At 39.5% G+C, this 20331-nt stretch overlaps 1 protein-coding gene across 1 annotated transcript; it reads right to left on the bottom strand.

The window, feature by feature from the left end:
• Positions 1-1439: 1439 nt before the first annotated feature.
• LOC149819333 (protein FAR1-RELATED SEQUENCE 5-like) lies at positions 1440-15989 on the bottom strand. The gene is made up of 8 exons (XM_089984631.1): positions 15784-15989; positions 10294-13091; positions 9850-10023; positions 2720-2810; positions 2521-2611; positions 2222-2296; positions 1871-2109; positions 1440-1758 (listed from the first exon to the last, which is right to left on the bottom strand). The coding sequence occupies exon 2, from the start codon at positions 13051-13053 to the stop codon at positions 10531-10533; it is 2523 nt and encodes an 840-aa protein (XP_089840757.1). The 5' UTR covers positions 13054-13091; positions 15784-15989; the 3' UTR covers positions 1440-1758; positions 1871-2109; positions 2222-2296; positions 2521-2611; positions 2720-2810; positions 9850-10023; positions 10294-10530.
• Between the last annotated feature and the right edge of the window lie 4342 nt (positions 15990-20331).

The raw sequence follows: 20331 nt of genomic DNA, 5'->3' as shown, positions 1-20331 counted from the left end.
ATATGAGATCGGATTTGGTCAGGTACCAGTCCAAATATGAACCGTTGACATCGCTACTGCTGGGTATTGGCATCGGTTATTCTGCACATTTTATATCCTTCCACCGCAACTGTTGCCATATGCAGGATCGAATGGAATAACTGGATGATTAGGTTGCACAATCATAACCGAAGGACCTCGGGTTAGAATCCCACATGTTGGGGTTTGGGTTCTGTTCTGGGTCAGTGCATCAATATCATGTTCAATTAATAGAGGAATCCACCCCAAACTGGGATAATGAACGGGTGGGTTTGAACCAAATCCAACACAACAATGCGGGATCAGCTCTGGGACTCGGATTTGCTTTGGATTACATTGGGCCTCACATACTCCAACACAAAGAAAAAATGCATTGGGCCACTCATAGGGATGCAAATTGGTAGAATATGCACCGATTCTACCCACATTGTCAGATCTAGAACAAGTTTGGCCAGATCCTTAAGATTTGGGTAGAATCAAATAAACAAATGCCATAAAATCTGGTATCTATCCGGCTCGGGCCACATGTTTTTTACACAAATCACTAGAAGATCCAACCCGTTTTCATTTTGTTGTTTAACATGAGTCCAAACTTGATCGCAATGGTTCGCATACCAGAAGCTGAGCTCAGGTTTGTCGAGGCTAGGTTAGATCAAACGCTCAATGATCCAAAACCCCACCACCTGAGTGCCATATTAAATAAAATATGAGATGGTAAAATAGATTCTTGATCTTTTTGACATGCTTTGGTGGTCTCATTTTTTTTTCATGTGTTGCCAAGCAATCACACTCAAGTTTGGGTTCGGAACAAGGTTGTTAAATGCGATGAGGCGAAGCGAGGCGTTGACAACGCCTCGCTTCGCCTCTGAGGCGTACGCCTCTCACAACTGGTATGGAAGTGAAGCGTTGGGAGGGGAGGCAGGGAGCGGCAGAGGAGCAGTTGGCCGGCACATGGTGGTGGTGGATCCACCGGCACTTGGGTTAGCACAGCCGACGAATCGGGTGGAGGAGGAAGACTTGGGGATGAAGGAGGGGGTTCAGGAGGTTGATGAGGGGCAATTTGCGCATCACAGCACGCCTCAGTACCTTGAGTGTGCGCCTCGCCTCTGAGGCATACCCTTCAGGTACTGAGGCGTACGCCTCTCACAACACTGGTTCGGAATATAAATCTGATGAAACATTTTTAGTGCATTTGGAAAAGTGGTAGCTGCATCCACTCTTTAGTGCAAATATAGAGCGGAGACAGTCTCACTGCCTCTTTCAAATGCATAAACTCTCAACCAGCTACCAGTTTCCAAACACCCATCACCAAGGTAGTTTGAACATGGATCTACCAAATGCATAAACTCCCACCCCAGCTGCCAATTTCCAAACAGAGTCTAAATGTCACACCCCACCAGCCATCATCAAAAAAGTCACCCTAGTCACTTGAATTCACTTGCCCATATCAAGTTCTCATTTTTCTGAATGAACATGTTTGAGCCTTTTATTATTAGAAATTGTACATAAAATTGTGTGATGGCTACAATTGTATTAAAGAGTGTCGTTTACTAGGTTGAAATTGAAAAAACAATCTATCACTACCAGCAATCCCACAGTGGTTTTTCAGGGATCCAGATTACGATCAGAATAAAGGATGAGGTGCAGTTCCAAGCATGCTTTGGCTGAAAGTTTCAAAAGCCTGCAAAATGGGGAAGGCCCTTCAACAACTTGAAAATGTAGGTGCCCAATTTACCATGCCTGCAAAGCAGGCAACGGAAATCAGCAAAACAAAGATAATCATCATAAAGGCTCTGTTGAGCAGAGGTGATCGGAGTAGAGATGAAAATGGGTGATTTAAGAGTTGTCATACATCCACTTGAGGGTGTAGTTGGAATGGGGGAGATGGGAGACCATTTCCACTTCCATCTCCCAAGTAAAGGCTCCCAAACAGCAGCAGGTAGGGGATTTAGAGAACCCCCCATCTCGGTCTGAAATCCACCACCTAAATAGAAACATAAACGAGTGGAAGTGAACCTATCAATAGCCCGGTCTCTTTCTTTACAAAAGGCATCCGAAGAATTTCCTCCTCTAGCATCACGGTTGCAGCACCTGCTAGGTCAATGAACATACTGTGAATAACGCTCTGCGCACGCACGCACACACAAAGATGAAACATGAAGCTGTTTGTCGCAAATGAAATTAGGAGAATAGAAGAAGATACCAATGAGTGTTTTATCAGGAGAAGGGAGATCAAACATGAGCTCATCACCTCACCGTCTGACTGTAACAGAATAATCTGAAATATCAATTATAAATAAATTATTTTCTCCCTGCAGCAATAATAACATGATAACCTGGACACATGCATCATTCTACAGGAGTGTTGCTTTCAGAGTACATCTTGATTAAAAAATAAAGCATACAAAAAATCAAGCTCAGTCCGTCCATCTTTAAGATAACAGGTGCAAGCCGTAGCTTGAAGTACAGATTTACTAATATACATGAATTTATTTGACTTACCACAACTTGTCCAAGCAATGACCAACAGTAAGCACTGCAATGGTTGGAATGGAATAATTACCACAACTTGTCAAAACTTCTGTGCTGTTTCCTTAAAGCATACAAAAAATCAAACTCAGTCCGTGCATCTTAAAGACAACAGGTGCAAGTTGTAGCTTGAAGTACAGATTTACTAATATACATGATTTTATTGACTTACCCCAACCACAACTTGTCCAAGCAATGATCAACAGTAAGCACTGCAAGGGTTGAGATGGAATAATTGCGATGTAGTTATCAAAAATTCTGTGCTGTTTCTCAAGTCATTGTCATAAGGAAACGAAGCGGATAAGCCACAAGCAGTTATAGTCAAATCATAGATATCCATGAGAAGCCATCAAGCAAGCACAAAGGGGGGATAGAGAGTGGTACATGTTTGTGACAACATGAATCATAACTGAAGGTGGAAAAAGCACTTATACAATTGCCAGGTATAAAATAAAAGATTTGATTCAAATTTGTAGTTCAGTTGGCCACATGTTTGAACTATGAAAAACTACACCTTTGACAAAGCATATGATGAAGATATGCAAACCTATGTCATATGGACACAACCAAAAGGATATGGGGCACGTCCCTTTTGTGTAATTTTCCATGTGAAATAGTACATAGGGTGGGACACAGAAGTAAATTGGAGCGTCCTCAAGACAAATACAAATCAATATTGGTGAACCTTTGAATAAATAGATGTGTATTCAGACTGGTTAGTTGCATTTCTATTGTGTTCACAATAAGTTGTAAGAAATATCCAGGTCATGCAAAGGAACAGTGGAAGAACCTGTACTTAATCTTTGCAGTTTTATTTTTTAAAAGCAGCCCATGCCTCAGATATCTTTTAAATCATCTATAAAGCAGAGCAGAAATTCTGCAAAACAGAAAGTGGAAGGTGGTCTTCATAAAAAACCTAATTCTCTTGCTTCCATTGCACTAAAGTGGTTAGTGATGGTTGGCATGGGGAATCTGCTAATCACAAGACTGAAACTTGATTTCCTTTTCCACTGCATTGCTAAGTAGGGAGGTTCAGTTTTGTTACTCACTAAAGTTCATTGATCAGGCACTGGTTCCATTCTATTCGCCCTATTCCTTTACTTTGTGTCATTGTCATATCAATAATTGGGGGGTCCACCTACCCAGTAGGTCCCTGCGCAACTGGCCTTTTCTTCATCACAGATGTCAGACCAACTCGCTTGGATGGCTTGCCTTATATGGGTAACAGCCCAAACCAACTGGCTGCTTTCCCTCTATTCTGGTAGACATACCACCAGGATGCAAACCTTTTGGTTGCAAGTGCCTCGTCCAGAGAAAATTCCATTTTGGATCATCGGACAAGTGTTAAGGCAGAAAGGGAAAAGGCAAACAGAAGGTTTTGATACCTTTGCTCCTGTAGCAAGTAGGGATTGACACGAGCCGAGCTTGGGCTGGCTCGGCTCGGCTCGGCTCGTGAAGAAAATCTGGATGTTCATGCTCGGCTTGAGCTCGAGATAAGCTTGAACAACCTTTGCCTGGGATTGGCTCAAGTCGAGCTCAAGCACCGCTCGGCTCAGCTCGAGTTGAAGACCTTTAATTTAAAAAGGCTTTTAACAACAAACAACAACTACGCCTTCGTCCCAAAACAATTGGGGTCGGCGATATGAACCAAAAAAGAAAATCATTCTAGGTCTTCCACATGAATCCTTCTCCTCTAATCATTTCTATCCAATGTCATGTCCTCGGTGAGGTTCAAAGCATTCATATCCTTTCCTATCATCTCCATCCAAGTCTTCTTAGGCCTACCCCGACCTCTTTTAACTAATATATTTTCTCATTTTTCCATCATTCTAACTGGAGCATTATTAGGCCTTCGCCGAATATATCCAAACCACCGTAAACGATTCTCTCTCATCTTATTTTCAATGAATGCAACGCCTACCTTCTTACGTATCTCCTCGTTTCGAATCTTATCTTTTATTGTATTTCCACACATCAATCTAAGCATACGCATCTCAGCTACACTCATTTTTTGAATATAATGTCTCTTGGCAGCCCAACATTCCGTACCATATAATAAAGCGGGCCTAATTGTCGTCCTATAAAACTTTCTCTTCAACCGCAATGGCATTCTACGATCGCACAACACTCCAGTTGCACTTTTCCATTTCATCCACCCAACATTTATCCTATGATTTACATCTCCATCAATTTCTCCATACTTTTGAATGATAGATCCCAAATATTTGAAATAGTCATCCACCGGTATTTCTTGCTCAACAAGCTTCACTACACTCCTATCACTACTTCGTTGCTTACTAAACCAACATTCCATATATTCTGTCTTACTCTTAACTTAAAACTTCTTGCTTCCAATGTCTGTCTCTATAATTCTAACTTAGCATTAACCCCAGCTCTAGACTCATCAATCAAAACAATATCATCAGCAAACAACATACACCACGGCACATTTTCTTGAATTGATCTCGTAAGCTCATCCATCACTATAGCAAATAGGAAATGGCTTAATGCAGATACTTGATGTAACCCAACCGTTTTAGGAAAATTGGTCGTCACCCCTCCACAAGTGCGGACATTGGTTACTACTCCTTCGTACATATCTTTAATTATACTAATGTACTTGAGAGAAACACCTTTCTTCATCATTGTCCACCAGAAAACATCCCTAGGTACTTATCGTATGCCTTCTCCAAATCAATAAAAACCATATGCAAATCTTTGTTCCTCTCTCTATATCTCTCAATAAGTTGTCTAAGAAGATGTATAGTTTCCATAGTTGATCTTCTAGGCATAAAACCAAATTGATTCTCCGATATCATGACAACCTTCTTCAACCTATACTCAATCACCCTCTCCCAAAGTTTCATAGTATGACTCATGAGTTTTATACCACGATAGTTTGTGCAATCATGTATATAACCCTTATTCTTATAGAGAGGCACCAAAGTACTCTTCCTCCACTCATTAGGCATCTTATTTGTTCGCCAAATCTTGTTAAAAAGATTTTTCAACCATTCTAAACCTTTCTCAACCAAGCATTCCAAGTCTCGATAGGTATACCATCTGGGCCAACTACCCTTCTTGATTTCATTTTCTTCAAAGCCTCTGCAATTTTTTGCTTTTGAATCTTGCGCATGAAGTCACGATTCATCTCATGAAAAAGAATTGAGAAATCTCTAAGATCCTGGGCATGTCTTCCATTAAATAGCTTATCAAAATAATCTTTTCATCTCTCCTTAATCTCCTCATCTTTGACTAAAACCCTTTGTGTTTCATCTTTGATACACCTAACCATACCCAGATCCCTTGATTTCATATCTCTCATCTTTGCAAGCCTATAAATATCCTTCTCGCCCTCTTTGGTATCCAACTTGTCATAAACCTCCTTATATACCTTATCCCTCGTGTTTCAAACTATTTTTTTAGCTTTCTTCTTTCCTATCATATACTTCTCCAAATTCTCATTATCATGACTCTTACTTAGATTTCTATAACACTCTCCTTTAACCTTAATAGCTAATTTGACATCCTCGTTCCACCATGATGTATCCTTACCTAGGGGTGCACCACCTTTAGACTCACCCAATACCTCCTTAACCACCTTTCTCGTGCCACCCGCTATCTTATTCCACATTGATTTTGAATCCTCCTTGAGACACCAATCAGCTTCCTTAACTACCTGCTCTACAAACATTCATTGTTTAGCTCATTTCAATGCCCACAACTTAATTCTAGGATTTATCCTATGTCTATCTTTTTTGCGGCATTTTCTAATTCTAAGATTTAAAATTAAGACTTTATGTTGTGTAGCTACACTTTCTCCCGGTATAACCTTACAATCGATGCAACAACCCCTATCTCTCTTTCTAAGTAGGAAAAAATCTATCTGACTCGTATTAACCCCACTTTTAAATGTTACTAGGTGAGACTCCCTCTTCCTGAACCAAGTGTTTGCTAAGATCATATCATAGGACAAACCAAAATCTAAAATTCTTTCTCCACTTTCGTTTCTTTCTCCTATACCATAGCCTTCATGAATATTCTCAAATTCATCCCTACTAATGCCTACATGCCCATTAAGGTCACCGCCGATGAAAAGTTTTTCTCCATAAGATATCCCTTGTACTACTCCATCTAAATCTTTCCAAAATTGACGCTTAATGAAATCATTTAAACCTACTTGAGGTGCATAAACACTAATAATATTAATAATATTTGTACCTAATACTAATTTAATAAGTAAAATCCTATCACCCTTCCTACGGACCTCAACTACATTATCTATAAACTCACAACTAATAACAATCCCTACTCCATTCCTATTCCTATTTATTCTTGTATACCAAATCTTATATCCCCAAGGTTCTATCACTTTTGCTTTCTCACCTACCCATTTGGTCTCGTGTAGACATAAAATATCCATCTTTCTCCTACACATAACATCTACTAACTCTACCAACTTACCAGTTAAAGACCCTATGTTCCAAGTGGCTAACCTAATTTTATGGTCTTGAACTATCTTCTTTACCCCTACCCGTTCAACAAAAAGGCGTTTAAGACTTTTGAAAATTATGTAAAATGCTTTTTTGAAAGAGAGGAAAACAGTGGGATTTGAACCCATGCCACTTCCAAACATGATCAATGACTTATCTGTTAAGGTAAGACCTCTCTTTGTGACCACATTATGAACAAAATACATGAGCCGAGCTTAATCAGGCTTACCAAGCTGCACTGCATGTTCAAGCTCGGCTTGTTTACATGTACCGAGCCTAAACCCTTGTTCAAGCTCGGCTCATTTATTTTTTTGAAAGAGTTCAAACCAAGCTTAAACGGGTCGCGCCCCAGCTAACTTGGCTCGTTGTGCATTCCTAGTAGCGAGGATCACTTCCATAAAGCTTGCAAAATATGCCTGAGTTAATTGCCTTGGCTGCTACCTTAAGATAAGACCGAGTACCTATCTGGCTATGATTGTAAACAGATTGCAAGTGTCAGATTCCACCAAGGCCTCAGGGGTTAAGAGGCCCCCTGGAGTGAAGGCTTCAATGAGGCCCTGAGAAAGTTGATTCAAATAAACGAATGTTTTCTGTGAGGGTATATGCCCTGGACTATTGATAAGAGCAAGATGAAACATATGCCCAGACAGTACTAATCTGTCACAGGGGCATGTGTCCCTGGTGACACGAGAGGACACACGGATACGGACACTGACACGTATGGTGAATATTTTAATATTATTTTAGTATTTTTAATGGTTTTTGTTTTGTTTCAATAAAAATACATTTTTAATGTTAAAAATACCAAAAATAGTTTTTATTTATTAAAATTTTAAAAAAAACCATGACATCATGTCCTATTTTCAAAAATATTCCGAACTTTCGAGTCAAATCCACGTTATGTGTCCTCATGTCCATGTGTCTTTGTGACATAGGTACTAATGCAAGGCATGTTGTAGCAAAACATGGAATTGAGGCTGAGACATGCCAACGTAATGGTGACTTTCAGTACAAGTGCTGATATAGGATAATAATATGATAGATCATAGCTGATCAAAGGCTGATGTAGCTTGATAATGTTTCTGTAAGTAGGGGTAAACTGCTAGAATAAGCATGAGTCAGTAGCCAGTGGTCATGTGCCTATGTGGTAGATAACAAGGTAATAAATGCTCTAGATGTGACTTGATGATGCAGCAATGAGCAGAAATGGGGTATTAATATGGTGAGATCATAAACCACTCCAAGCCCGATTGGGGTCCTCAATTGGATATTGGGTGCAGGTTGAGCACTAAGATGTGAAGGTTTGTCAAGAATGCACATACCTGCACATTAACCGTGGCATGTTCAATGAACAGATCGCATGTATGTGCATCTGCATGGATTTATGTGCAAATTTCTTACAAAGCTAATTTTAACTTGGGACTGCAAAAGATCAGATATGCCACAGACCATATTTGGCCAACACTATGACTATTTTTAGCAATTTGGATCTGGGTCATTCAGGATCTGGATCAGATTTGAACCTGTATCATACTAGACTAGGTGAACGGCATACTTATCATTTTTCTAATATTAAAAACGATCATAAAAGGATGGGTTAGATAGATTCAGCCTAAGGTTCAATCTTACATGCCCCCCCACACTTCTGGGTCCAAATCCAACAAGAGCCAACTAATTTTTCTGATTGGACCTGGATTTGGATATAGACTACCCATAACTCATAATATGGGTCGGATGTGGTTGAGACCAGGGCTGGATCCCTGTGCCATTTGATCTTCTAGTTCTGTGGAGCCAGATATAGATGGCCAGTTTACTTAAGGCATATGACCTTGACATTGGGTCATGGGTCATAATCTAGGTGGACAACTTACCAAGGAAAGAAATGTATAAAACGTGAAAGCAAGGATTTATAAAGTAAAGAAACAAAGAGAATGAAATGAGTTATCATGGAATCAAATAAAGACAGACGCAAACATAGTCAAAGGATAATGTTCAGCTTACATAACTACTAGGAATAATCCACAGTTTAAGCTAATACAATAGGTCTAAGAAACAAATAAACAATACTACTAACCTTCAATTCCCAAGTTGCAACAGCTCTCTACAGCAAATTTTTTAGTTCTACAACAGATGTCATTAAGTATATTGAAATTACAAACTGCATTACTATGCATGAATATTAACATCGGAGCGCATGGTTCAGGCAAATAAATATTCTACGCCATTCAAGATAAACTTTTCTGTCCTATGTTTCTCGACTCAAACTTGTGAACCAAATGACATTGAGCATTAAACAATTCCCACACAGGAATTACTTCACTAATTCTGCATACCATCTATGCATTATTTCATACGAACATGATCAAAATAACTTAATAATTAAGGAGCAAGAATGTTCTAGTCTAAGAATAATGACAAAGTGTAATTTCAGCATATACGAATAGGTTAGCATCCAATGGAACTGTCATGGAACAAATATTTATAAAATTGGATGATGTTCATGAAGATGAGAACCAGCTCACAAGACAGCTTCTAAACAACACTAAAGTTTCTAGAACCAAGAGAGGACACCTCAAAGCAACAAATCTAAAATCAGTTGTTAAAGTAAATCAGTCAAAAAGGCTAAACCAGCATCTATTTAGTGACCAAGCAAAAAAATATTAAATACCTTATAGTTGGCACATATACCACGTAAAATACAAATGAGAAGTTAAGAATCAACGAGGATAGATGCAACAACCCGATAACAGAAAAGAACAGTTGCATGAGGAATCGGAGCAGATACTGAAAACTGTGAAGTAGCACTCACCTATGATATAACAGAACCAGCTTAAATAGACTACTAAACCAATCACTGATCACCAAGGCAGGGATTTGAACACAAAGGATAACAACCATAAGCACTTAAGTAGATGCTAGAAACCGGTCAGGCATCATAGTAGGGTACAACTTTCCAGCTCAACAGCATGGTATTCCAAACACTCTGCAAACACAATTTTTCATAATTAGTGAGTCGATATTTGCTTTAAAATAATAGTTTAACAATGGTCAATACTTTGAACTACTGTGTTCACCTCTATCCCATTAGAATAAGAGCAATAAAAGTCGAAAGAAAAAAAGACTTAAAAAAAAGATAAAATAATTTACTCCAACAACATAATGTTTTAGTCAAGGATTCTAAAGGTAATTTCTCTCTCTCAAGATTAACAAGTTATAGGGTCACAACCAAACATAGAAGGATAGCAGAAGATACCCGGCATTGTCTTATCAAGAGAAAGGTGGGTTGGATGTGAGCTCATTGCCTCACCAATTGTTGACCATATTTGCAAAATGATACTGTGAACAATTGCATCTTTGTACAAGAATGCTGCTTACAGATTCCATATGATTCAAAAGGAAAGAATTCAAAAGATCATGCTAAGACTTGCTTCTTGAAGAGGGAAATGAATCTGCAGAGGGACAACTAGCTGTGCCAAAACTGCTACAATTCTTATAAATGCAAGTTGGGTAGACTTGGATTTACAGCACTCGACCTACTTTTTAACATGTTATCCACTGCTTCCATGATAACCATTGAATGACTTTCAAGATATTTGTACGTCTCCCGACTTTCTGAAGCCCTTGCTGCAATTTTAACAAAAGAATGGCTTATGAGGTTGTAACGTGTTGTCATAATAGACTTCTCATCACAAATGTCATCTAGAGCATGTCTCATTATTCCACTTTTAGCTTCTTTTGTCCACCTTTTCAAAATGTACTGCTGAGGAAGGCCCTTAATCTTCAAGCGATCAAGTACTTTCAAAGCATGACAGCATAGAATGCCAGTGAACTCAAACTTTTTGCAACTACAAGAAACCATTTTACTCACGACCTCAAAGTTAACAAAATATTCTCTAACACCTTCTACCATGCTGACCTTATACTTGGAAATAGGCCCATCCTCACCCAAATAATCAACATCACAATCAGAAATCATTAATACCTCCTCTCTAAACTTTTCAAAAATATTGGGGGTGTAAACTCTTGCAGCTTCTCTTAATAAAAGTGAAAATAACATGGTTGGAGCTGTTTGGTTTGCCTTAATATCTTGTTGAAGTTCAGCATATCTTCGATCTTCCACAAGCCCATCGTAGTGTTCAAAAAAACTCAACAGATTTAACTCTGTGTTCAAATGTTTCTTTAAAACACTATACACGTTTTCACTCCTTTGGATAGTTAAAATATCAGCAGAAAACTTGTCCCTTACATAAGGTAAAGCCCATTTTTCTTTAACACCAAATAACTTTACCAACCATTCATTGCCCAGAAGATCATGTTTAACTAGCATATCTTGCCATGCCAACAAAAAACCATTTTCATCATCAGAATCAAGCACACATTTGATAAAATCACCTTTAAAACCATTTTTTCCATACACACAGCTGAGGTACTTGGAGGCATTTTGGTAAATATGCCATACACATAGCCGATGATATGTATCAGGCCAAACATTAGCTAGTGCACTATCCATTGCTGAATCTTGATCTGTCAAAATTACTTTAGGTCTTTTTCCTTTCATGGCCTTATCAAAGGTCTGAAACAACCACTCGAAGGTTTCAACTGTTTGATCATATATCAATGCTGCACCATAAATGATCAGTTGCTTATGAAGATTGACACCAACAAATAATGCAAATGGTCTTTTACAATTGTTTATAATGAATGTCGTATCAAAACATACAATATCTCCAAAACACTCGTAATCTACCCTCGACCTTCCATCTGCCCAAAAAATGTTTGTTATAAGGTCATCCATATCAAGTTGCATGGAACTAAAAAAATATGGATCATTAGATGATTTACTTGATAGATATTGCATCAAAGCTCCAGCATCTCCATTTGATGGCGGACATGTACACTTTGTCCTCAAATAATTCTTGCAATCCATTGACCAAAATGCCAAGTTCTTATGGCTTTCAATTTCATGTGTAGCCTTGGGTGCAGCCAAATCAGTCATTGCATCAGCATTTGGCATTTTTCGGTGTGACCTTAGCATATGGATATCACTTGGATTAACAAATTGATGGTTGTGACTAGGCTCAAACTCAGTTACAGATAATTTGCCATTCAATCCTCTCTTTATTGAAAATTTTGCTTTACAACCGCATCTCCTATTTGGAGTGACCTTAACTTTTCCACCTTCCTTTTCTGACCTAGGATAACCTTGTCTGTAACATACATACTCTTTTCGCGTCAACACACCTTTCTTGTTCTTATTCCAATTATGTATTCGAACACTGAATCCTAGTTTTTCAGCATAGGAATTGTAAAATTGGTATGCACTATCATCATCATCAAACTCCATACCAAGTTTTGGGACACCACTACTACCCTCGGAATTAGGAACGTCTCCAATAGGGCAACATTCTTTACCATTTTCAGCAGTCTTTGCTTCCACAGAAAGCTCATCCACTTTTATCTCTTCCACATGACAACATTGTTTACCATTTTCGCCAGTCCTTCCTTCCACAGAAAGGGCATCAACTTCTATCCCTTCCATAGGACAAGATTGCTTATCATTTTCGCCAATCTTTCCTTCCACAGAAAGGGGATCAACTTCTACGCCTTCCATAGAGCAAGCTTGTTTACCATTTTCACCAGTATTTTCTTCCATTGAAAGGGCATCAACTTCTACACCTTCCATAGGGCAAGACTGTTTACCATATTCACCAGTCTTTCCTTCCACGGAAAGGGGACTAACTTCTACGCCTTCCATAGGGCAAGATGCTTTACCATTTTCACCAGTCTTTCCTTCCAAATAAAGGGCATCAACTTCTACAGCTTCAATAGGGGAAGATTGTTTATCTTTTTCACCAGTCTTTCCTTCCATATAAAAGGCATCAACTTCTACACCTTCCGTATGGCAAGATTGTTTACCATTTTCGCCACTCCTTCCTTTTATAGAAAATGCATCAACTTCTAAGCCTTTCACAAGGCAAGATTGTTTATCATTTGCACTAATCTTTCCTTCCATAGAAAGGGCATCAACTTCTATATGAGGATCCGCAACTCCTGTTAAAAAAAATGTATATTATATATAGCATGAATTCAAGAACTTTTACAATTAATTGCCATACAGAAAACGCAATCATTTTTACACTGACAAGAGACATATCAGAGATTAAATGGAAGCAACTATGGCACTACGATGTCAACATAAAGGAGAATAAAAACCTTCTTCCAGGAGATAATGGTGGCAATTTAGCATAGCCATATCGATTTGAAACAAAACTAGCAACAAGTATTTGCCATGTAAAACTGTTCAAAGCAAATGCAACATGTCTTAATAATGCTAGATCATGGAGGTGTTGCATCCACAATGTTACTAAGAGAATCATTCCAGAAAGATTCTTCAGCCTGTCAATATGATATATGCCCAAAAACAAAAATTAATGCATCATATAATAAAAGATTCATTTTATGATATAGTTCTTTCTGGTGCTGTACTTTTGTTTGAGTTGGGACTGAAAATTGGTAGCAGTTGCACTTTCAGCTAGAACAAAGGCTTTAGTTATTTGCGAAGACACCAGCCAACTAATTCCCCCATTGGCCCAGCATAATAACCAATGCTACTGCTGATTGACCAATGGCTAGAAAAAAGTACAACAGCCTACATAAAGAAAGAAAGGCTAGAAGTAACTCACGCTCTGTGTGTGTGTGTCTCAGTTGCCCAAGTGCTAGAAGTCATTGTTGTCTTATCCAACCAGACACTACTGACAGATCTCCACAGATCCATATTACGCTTCACTTCTTCAATTAGGAAGCAATATTTAGCTTATATGTGGTTCATCTATGAAAAGGAAATTTTGACTAATGAAATGTAACAACTAATTTTTTTATCCAATAAAATAAAAAAATTTATGTCCATGAATTGATACAGTTAGGCCATTAATGAGGCATTTATATAGGCCTCTAAACCATTTAGTGCAAAATGCAACCACCAATACTTTTTTTCAATGAAACTATGCCAAAAGACAGTTTTTGTCACGGGCTTACTTTTTTCAATAAGCCAATATGACGTGACGGTCCTTCCTGAACGCCGCAAGCCTTTCTATCGCTCTATCATGGGCATAGAATGCTTCGCAAACTTGCAACACGCCAAACTGCCCAAGTTGGTCAGCCTAACGGCCAAAGGCCACATACCAACACATTTTCATGTGCTGAATCATTTTCATTAGCCCTGCGCACCACCCCGTGCGCAGCTGCCTAGCGGAAGCTAATCAAGCGCATTTCCAAATGCACATTTCATATAGTCCATGCCGCTTAGTGCATAGTTGTCTCATACCAGCCATCACTTCTGAAAGTGGCAGAAACTTTGCCTTAGTCTTGTGTGTCACGAAGCGTATTGTAGCTTCATGCGCACGACATAGCAAAACCTCGCCACTGAAAGAACAAGACCTTGCGGCCCCCAGTCCGAAGACCAGTTGATGATTAAAGACCATAACGAAGAGCAACACCCAAACTCATTTGTCGGCGCCTAGGCATTCACTCGCCTAGCCCCGAGTCACCATACTCGGTTGGAACCACCTAATGTAATTCCTGGAAGAATTAGTCCTAACTCACATGCACCCCCGTGTATCCAACCGCTACGCGTGAGAACATTCTTACAAGTCGAGAGGTCTTTAACCAAATCTCGAAAGACAACACCACATTGATGCACTAACGACGATACCGATGCCTATCGCATGCCGTGCTACCACCGCACATCACCGATTAAGCGAACGCATACCGCGCGTTCTTACACTCATGTATTTTTCACTAAGTAGAGCTCTGCACTGCCCCATTCTGAAATATCACCCCGGGACAGTTTTATTGTGTAAATATATTACTACTATTGAACAAAGACAGTTTCATCATGTAAACCTATTTCTACCATTTAATATTTTCATCAATCAGATATTCCAATTTCTCTAAGACATGGGTGCATATTTCTTTTGTTTGTTTTTTGTCAGGAGGCCTATCAAATAGTTAATAGTTAGATTCCACGCACTATTATAATGGTGGACGTACACTGTACTATTCAAATTTTCAACAAAATACCGACCCATAATTTTAACATCAACTTACCATTCACACCCGCATCCCATCTGCCCCGTTGAAAACACGAAGAGGCGTGACAAAGAGGTCCCAGCATGGGGCTGCTTTGTCACCGAGCGGAATTTGTCCTGCGTATTGTAGTCTATAGTATGACCAGAAAAAACGGCACTTTTTGAAGTGTTCGATAAGTTTTGCCTTGCCCAATTCAATTTATGTTGCAGATTACCCACATGAATGCTGATGACTACAATCCCTTAATCATTTCTTAGCTTTCCTTACCACTGAACATAGAACCAGAAACCATAGCCGGTTCCGTCGCATAATTACATGTTCCTTCTATATTTCATATTTTTCAAACTTGAAACTGTATATTTGCTTTCTATATCTCGAGACAACAGGGGGTTTTCACTTCTCTTATATCAGCATTCGACCATGCCATCCGAGGCAACATTATCAAATATTTTCATGCACAAACGCACCATTAGGGAAAAAAACATTTGCAATGAACAAGGCGATGATCTTAAAGCATTCTACAACCGAAACCCTTGATGAAAAAACAACGGAAATCTACTTTTCCTCTTATCGATTTCCCTCCATGATTCTGCTTCACAACAGAAATAACGAAAAATAATCACACATACACACAATACGCACACGGCACATCTACCTCGGAGTAGGGCTCGCCGGAGAGTGAGAACGAGATAGACACCGGATCGGAGAAGCAGAGTTTGCCGGATCGGAGAAGCAGGGTTTGCCAGAAATGGAGAACCGACGGATCGGAGGATAAGTACGGTTTTCCGGCAAGGGAAAGCCGCAGAGACGCCGGAAAGGAGAGGGTTTTCCGGCGAGAGAGGGAGAGAGAGCCGGAACAGATTAGGGTTTTCCAGGAGAGAAGGGAGAGATGTCAAATCACAAATTGCATAAAGACCGTAGGGTCCTGGTGGGATAACGCAACGGACGGTGAAGATGTCAAATCACTTTAAAAGTGATTTGACGGATCACCTGATCTGCTCTCAGCCGATACTTTTTTTTTTTTTTTTTCTTTTAAGATGCTTTTTGCGTGCAGAGATATTAGGTGATAAGCTTTATCACTATCTACGGCTGACAGGACATCTCCACCATCCATCACTGTCATCCTCACCGTTCATCGTAGCGATTTCAAAAGAGGCTCGTCGTACGATGATAAAGCACCCACGCAGTTCGTAACGGTTCAGTATGACATTGCCTGAGCGCTATTGCAGTGATTGCTACAATGGACGGTGAGGATGAGAGCGATGGACGGTAAGTGATGCCTTATGACCAGGTTCACGTGATAGGACTTATTACTTTGTTAATCACGCACATCACCTTTTTGTCAGTGTACAGTGGGCGTGACAGGAATGACATCTCTCACTGTTGTTCACTAATTATTGTTTCCCTCTTTTAGGTGGGGATATTTTCGTATGAAATAGTATGTTTCCTATGAAAGCCCTTTCTTATGTACCCTTTCCTATAAAAGCAATTTCCCAGGCCCTGCGGTGACTTTCCTACGTATGACCCTTCTCTTCCCACCGCCATCTTACAAGCCCAGATAATTTAATCTCTAGGGTCAAGTTTAAATCTGAAGCAACATAAGGATCTGTTTGATGAGTCAAGATCAGATGCCATCACATGGTACACTTTGAGTGTGCCTCTGCACCTGTCTGCCCTCCATCAGCTTTTGGGCCACATAACTGACAGACTGTCAACCAAAGATGGAGGGCATCAGGTGCTGCAGCACACTTCAAAGTGTGTCATGTGATGACACCTGATCCTGGCTCCTGTTTGAGAGCCTTGCATTGAGATGAAAACACCCTGTACTGTCTAAGCCAGTCCTGCTAAATTGGGGTGTTGAGAATGGCGTTGCCAAAAAAAAACATCCTCTCAAAATCTAGTGTTGGAACTGTCAACTCCATTTTCAATGTTGTGATTTTAGTGTCACCATTACTCCCAAACAATCCTAGAGCATGAAAGCATTGTGGAGACTGCAAAAGCACTTCCTATTCAACCCTCCCCAAACAGGGCCTAAATGAAGGGCACTAGAGATGAGAAATGAGAGTTCAATGATTTCATCACATTCTCCTTCCAAAGCATTAACTTTCTCATGTTTGCTTTTAAGTTGTGAATTTGACTTGTGTAAAAATCTATCATCGTAAGAATGTTATGTCATTACTTTTGACACTTTTTGCACCTAAGCATTAAGGCTTACAAAAGTTTTATATACCCTTAAATTTGTGTAAAACCTTCACAAGTTTTGAGGCTTCATCAACCTTTTAAGTTAAGGAACAACAACTCTAACAGCATCCGAGTCCACTTAGGGAAGAGGGCACTGCTCCTACTCACATATAACACATTTCGCGGGTTGCATGTTTGCAATGCTCCTGTGAAAATTGTAAATTGTGATTAAGAATCACAAGGAACCTTTGAAAGTTACAAAATTATGTCTGTAATTTACGATCATAAAAGCTTTGACATAATCTAAGAATCACAGGACATTGAAAACATGTTGTTAATCTATATCTTACATGCAAAGTTACCTCACTACTTGTTCAGATTTGGATCTTCGCCAAATTAAGATAACCGCCATTGAATTTGTATCTGAAGATCCATGTCAATACAATTTTATCCAACAAACAATACGGGTGCAAAATCCAGATCACTGGAATTCACTCAACCCAATGTCCGATCCAAACTTATAGATTAACGTTCCCACAAAATTTTGATCCACACAGTAACTGTAGCCAGCAGGCAAGACTCCAAGATTTTGATAAACAAGGCCAAGAATTTTTTTTTCTTTTTGCCCCTAGGGGTTTGGTGTAATGGGATGGAGCCTAGGCTGCTAGACGGGTGGTCTAGGTTCAAATCCCTTGAGCATCACCCTACGCAAGTCGAACGGTTGATGACTCCCGCGGGGTGAGAGGGGTAAGCCCTTGAAGTTTTACGCTGCCAGGACAGTACTTGTAAGTATGGTAGGCAGAGTATGCACAACTAGGTCTATGATCCTAGCGTGATTTCTCCAAGTAAAAACGTAAAAAAAGGCACAGAATTTTTACTTGTATCTTCTTTCATTGGTAGACATATATCTCATAACTTAGGAGAAAATATTAGCAAAAGTTTTAAACAGAAGAAAAAAAACATCAGCCGATGTCTCGTGAGAACATTTTTAAAACTATACATATCATGTCTTCAGTAAACGTCAGATAATAACAATTGAAAACCAGGAAAACATTCAAAAGAAACAAAATATTTAAAATATTAAAAGATTGTTCTTCCCCAATACATAGACGAGAACACCATAAATTCCCCTGGCAAATTTGAAAAAAAAAATCATGATATTTTGAAAATCTCATGATATGCCTCAGTGTGTCACCCATGCTCTAGAACCATTAGTAGAGATAAGGATGGCAGTGGATGGGGAAGGATGCGGGGGACAAGGTCTCTACACCGCCCCATCTCAAAATTCTGCCCTCCATCTTCGCCTTCATCCCCACACGGGTTTTGATTTTAACCTCCATCCTTGTTTCATGTCCTCCATCCCCCGTCCAAATGGAGCGAGGTGAGGCGGGACCCCATTTCTCTCTGATCCACTACCATCCCAAAAAGTATTTTAGTTATTTTACTAACGGAGATCGGGGATAAGGCGGAAGAAAGAGTAAGTTCATCCCCGCCTCCATCCCTCCCTCATCTCCGTTTCATGTCCTCCATCCCCAGTCCAAATGGGGCAGGGCCCTGTTTTCCCTTATCCACTCCCATCCTAAATAGCGACCACCTAATTTTTAATCATTTTTCTTTTATTTGTTTTTTACTTCAAACCCATAGGCGGAGCTGGGGGGGGGGGGGGGGCAGGACTCCGAAACAGTTAATTTTTTTTTTTTTAAACCCAGCCCTGATTCCATATGAAATAGATTTTTATCCATTTTTTAGCCCAGTCCTGACTGCAGCAAATTGTTTGATTTGTTCATATGAAATAGATTTTTATTAATAATTGTAGCCATTTTTTATTTTATCTCAAAAAAAAAAATTTTCCCCCCTATCCTAGCTACGCCACTATGATTTGTTTAGTAAAACATATGTCCTGAATCATCCAGATAAGTTATAAAAGAAGGTTTTTTAATAGCTTCAAAAAATAATTGTCCACAATGTACCAAGATTTCACCATTTAAAAACAAAGAAAATCATATTCTTATCATCGAAATCCCACGACCTAAAGCTGAAACCTCCTAATAAACAGACCATGATGAACACTCTTAGGGCATGCTTGTGTGCCACAGAAAATGGAGTGTTTCCACGGAAACACATGAGACCCCAACCTCCCATTGAAACACGGGATTCACTTTCAGCGAAGAAAGGGGCCCGTGTTTCAACTGGATCCCCCCTTTTCAGTGGAAACAAAGTTTGACGGGGTGGGTCGGACTTCATTTCCACGAAGAGAGACTACGTGCGGATGCTCTTTCTTTGGCACAGGCATGTTTGATGGTTTGTTATGATTGGATGAAATGAGCAAAAGAGATTAAACATAATAATGGTTTTGTTCGTTCCGTAACAACTGTACCAAGTTCAACGTTTGTTTGGACCTGATGTGTTTCAAATTTCTATTGTTTGATGCCAATAGGCAGACATCTTGGACAATCATGGATAATGGGTCAGCTTACTTCGTTTTGGATCATATGACTTGATTCACCCAACTATATGAGTGCTTTAACATGTTTATCATGGATTTCAACTTCGGATATAGGTATCATATTAGATCCAAAAACAAAAAAATATTTAAAATTTCGGTAAACCTCTGACAGCTTCTTTGGCCGCTGCACAGTAGAGAGCTCGCGAGCTTCAGAGAGATGAGCACACCCATTGATGCATCTTTTTTTTTGTTCCCACCGTCCCTATTATTTTCATAAGGGGAGGTGAAACAAAAATTTCACCTTATAATGGACACAGCAGATGCCTTTCCGCACGTCTTCCGCATCCAACGTTTATTGCGTCCAACGTTCTTTTTGTATTTTTCGTCTCAAGCGACACACGAGACATTCCATCAAACGTGCCCTTAGGGTTTAGACCTTGGATTGATCACACAAAATTCACAGGTAGGTGTAACCGTTTGCTAGAGAGTACGGTACAGTCAATGGAAGAAATATAATTCCCACAATGCATATCGTTCCACAAGCACCTGAAAAAAGCATTCTCAAGGCCTGAGTAC

This window comes from Nuphar pumila, chromosome 13, assembly GCF_984573655.1.
Source record: "Nuphar pumila chromosome 13, dmNupPumi1.hap1.1, whole genome shotgun sequence".
In the NCBI taxonomy this organism is placed as follows: Eukaryota; Viridiplantae; Streptophyta; class Magnoliopsida; order Nymphaeales; family Nymphaeaceae; genus Nuphar; species Nuphar pumila.
The sequence above is the reverse complement of the archived record's forward strand: the minus strand, read 5'-3'. Positions and strand labels throughout refer to the sequence as shown.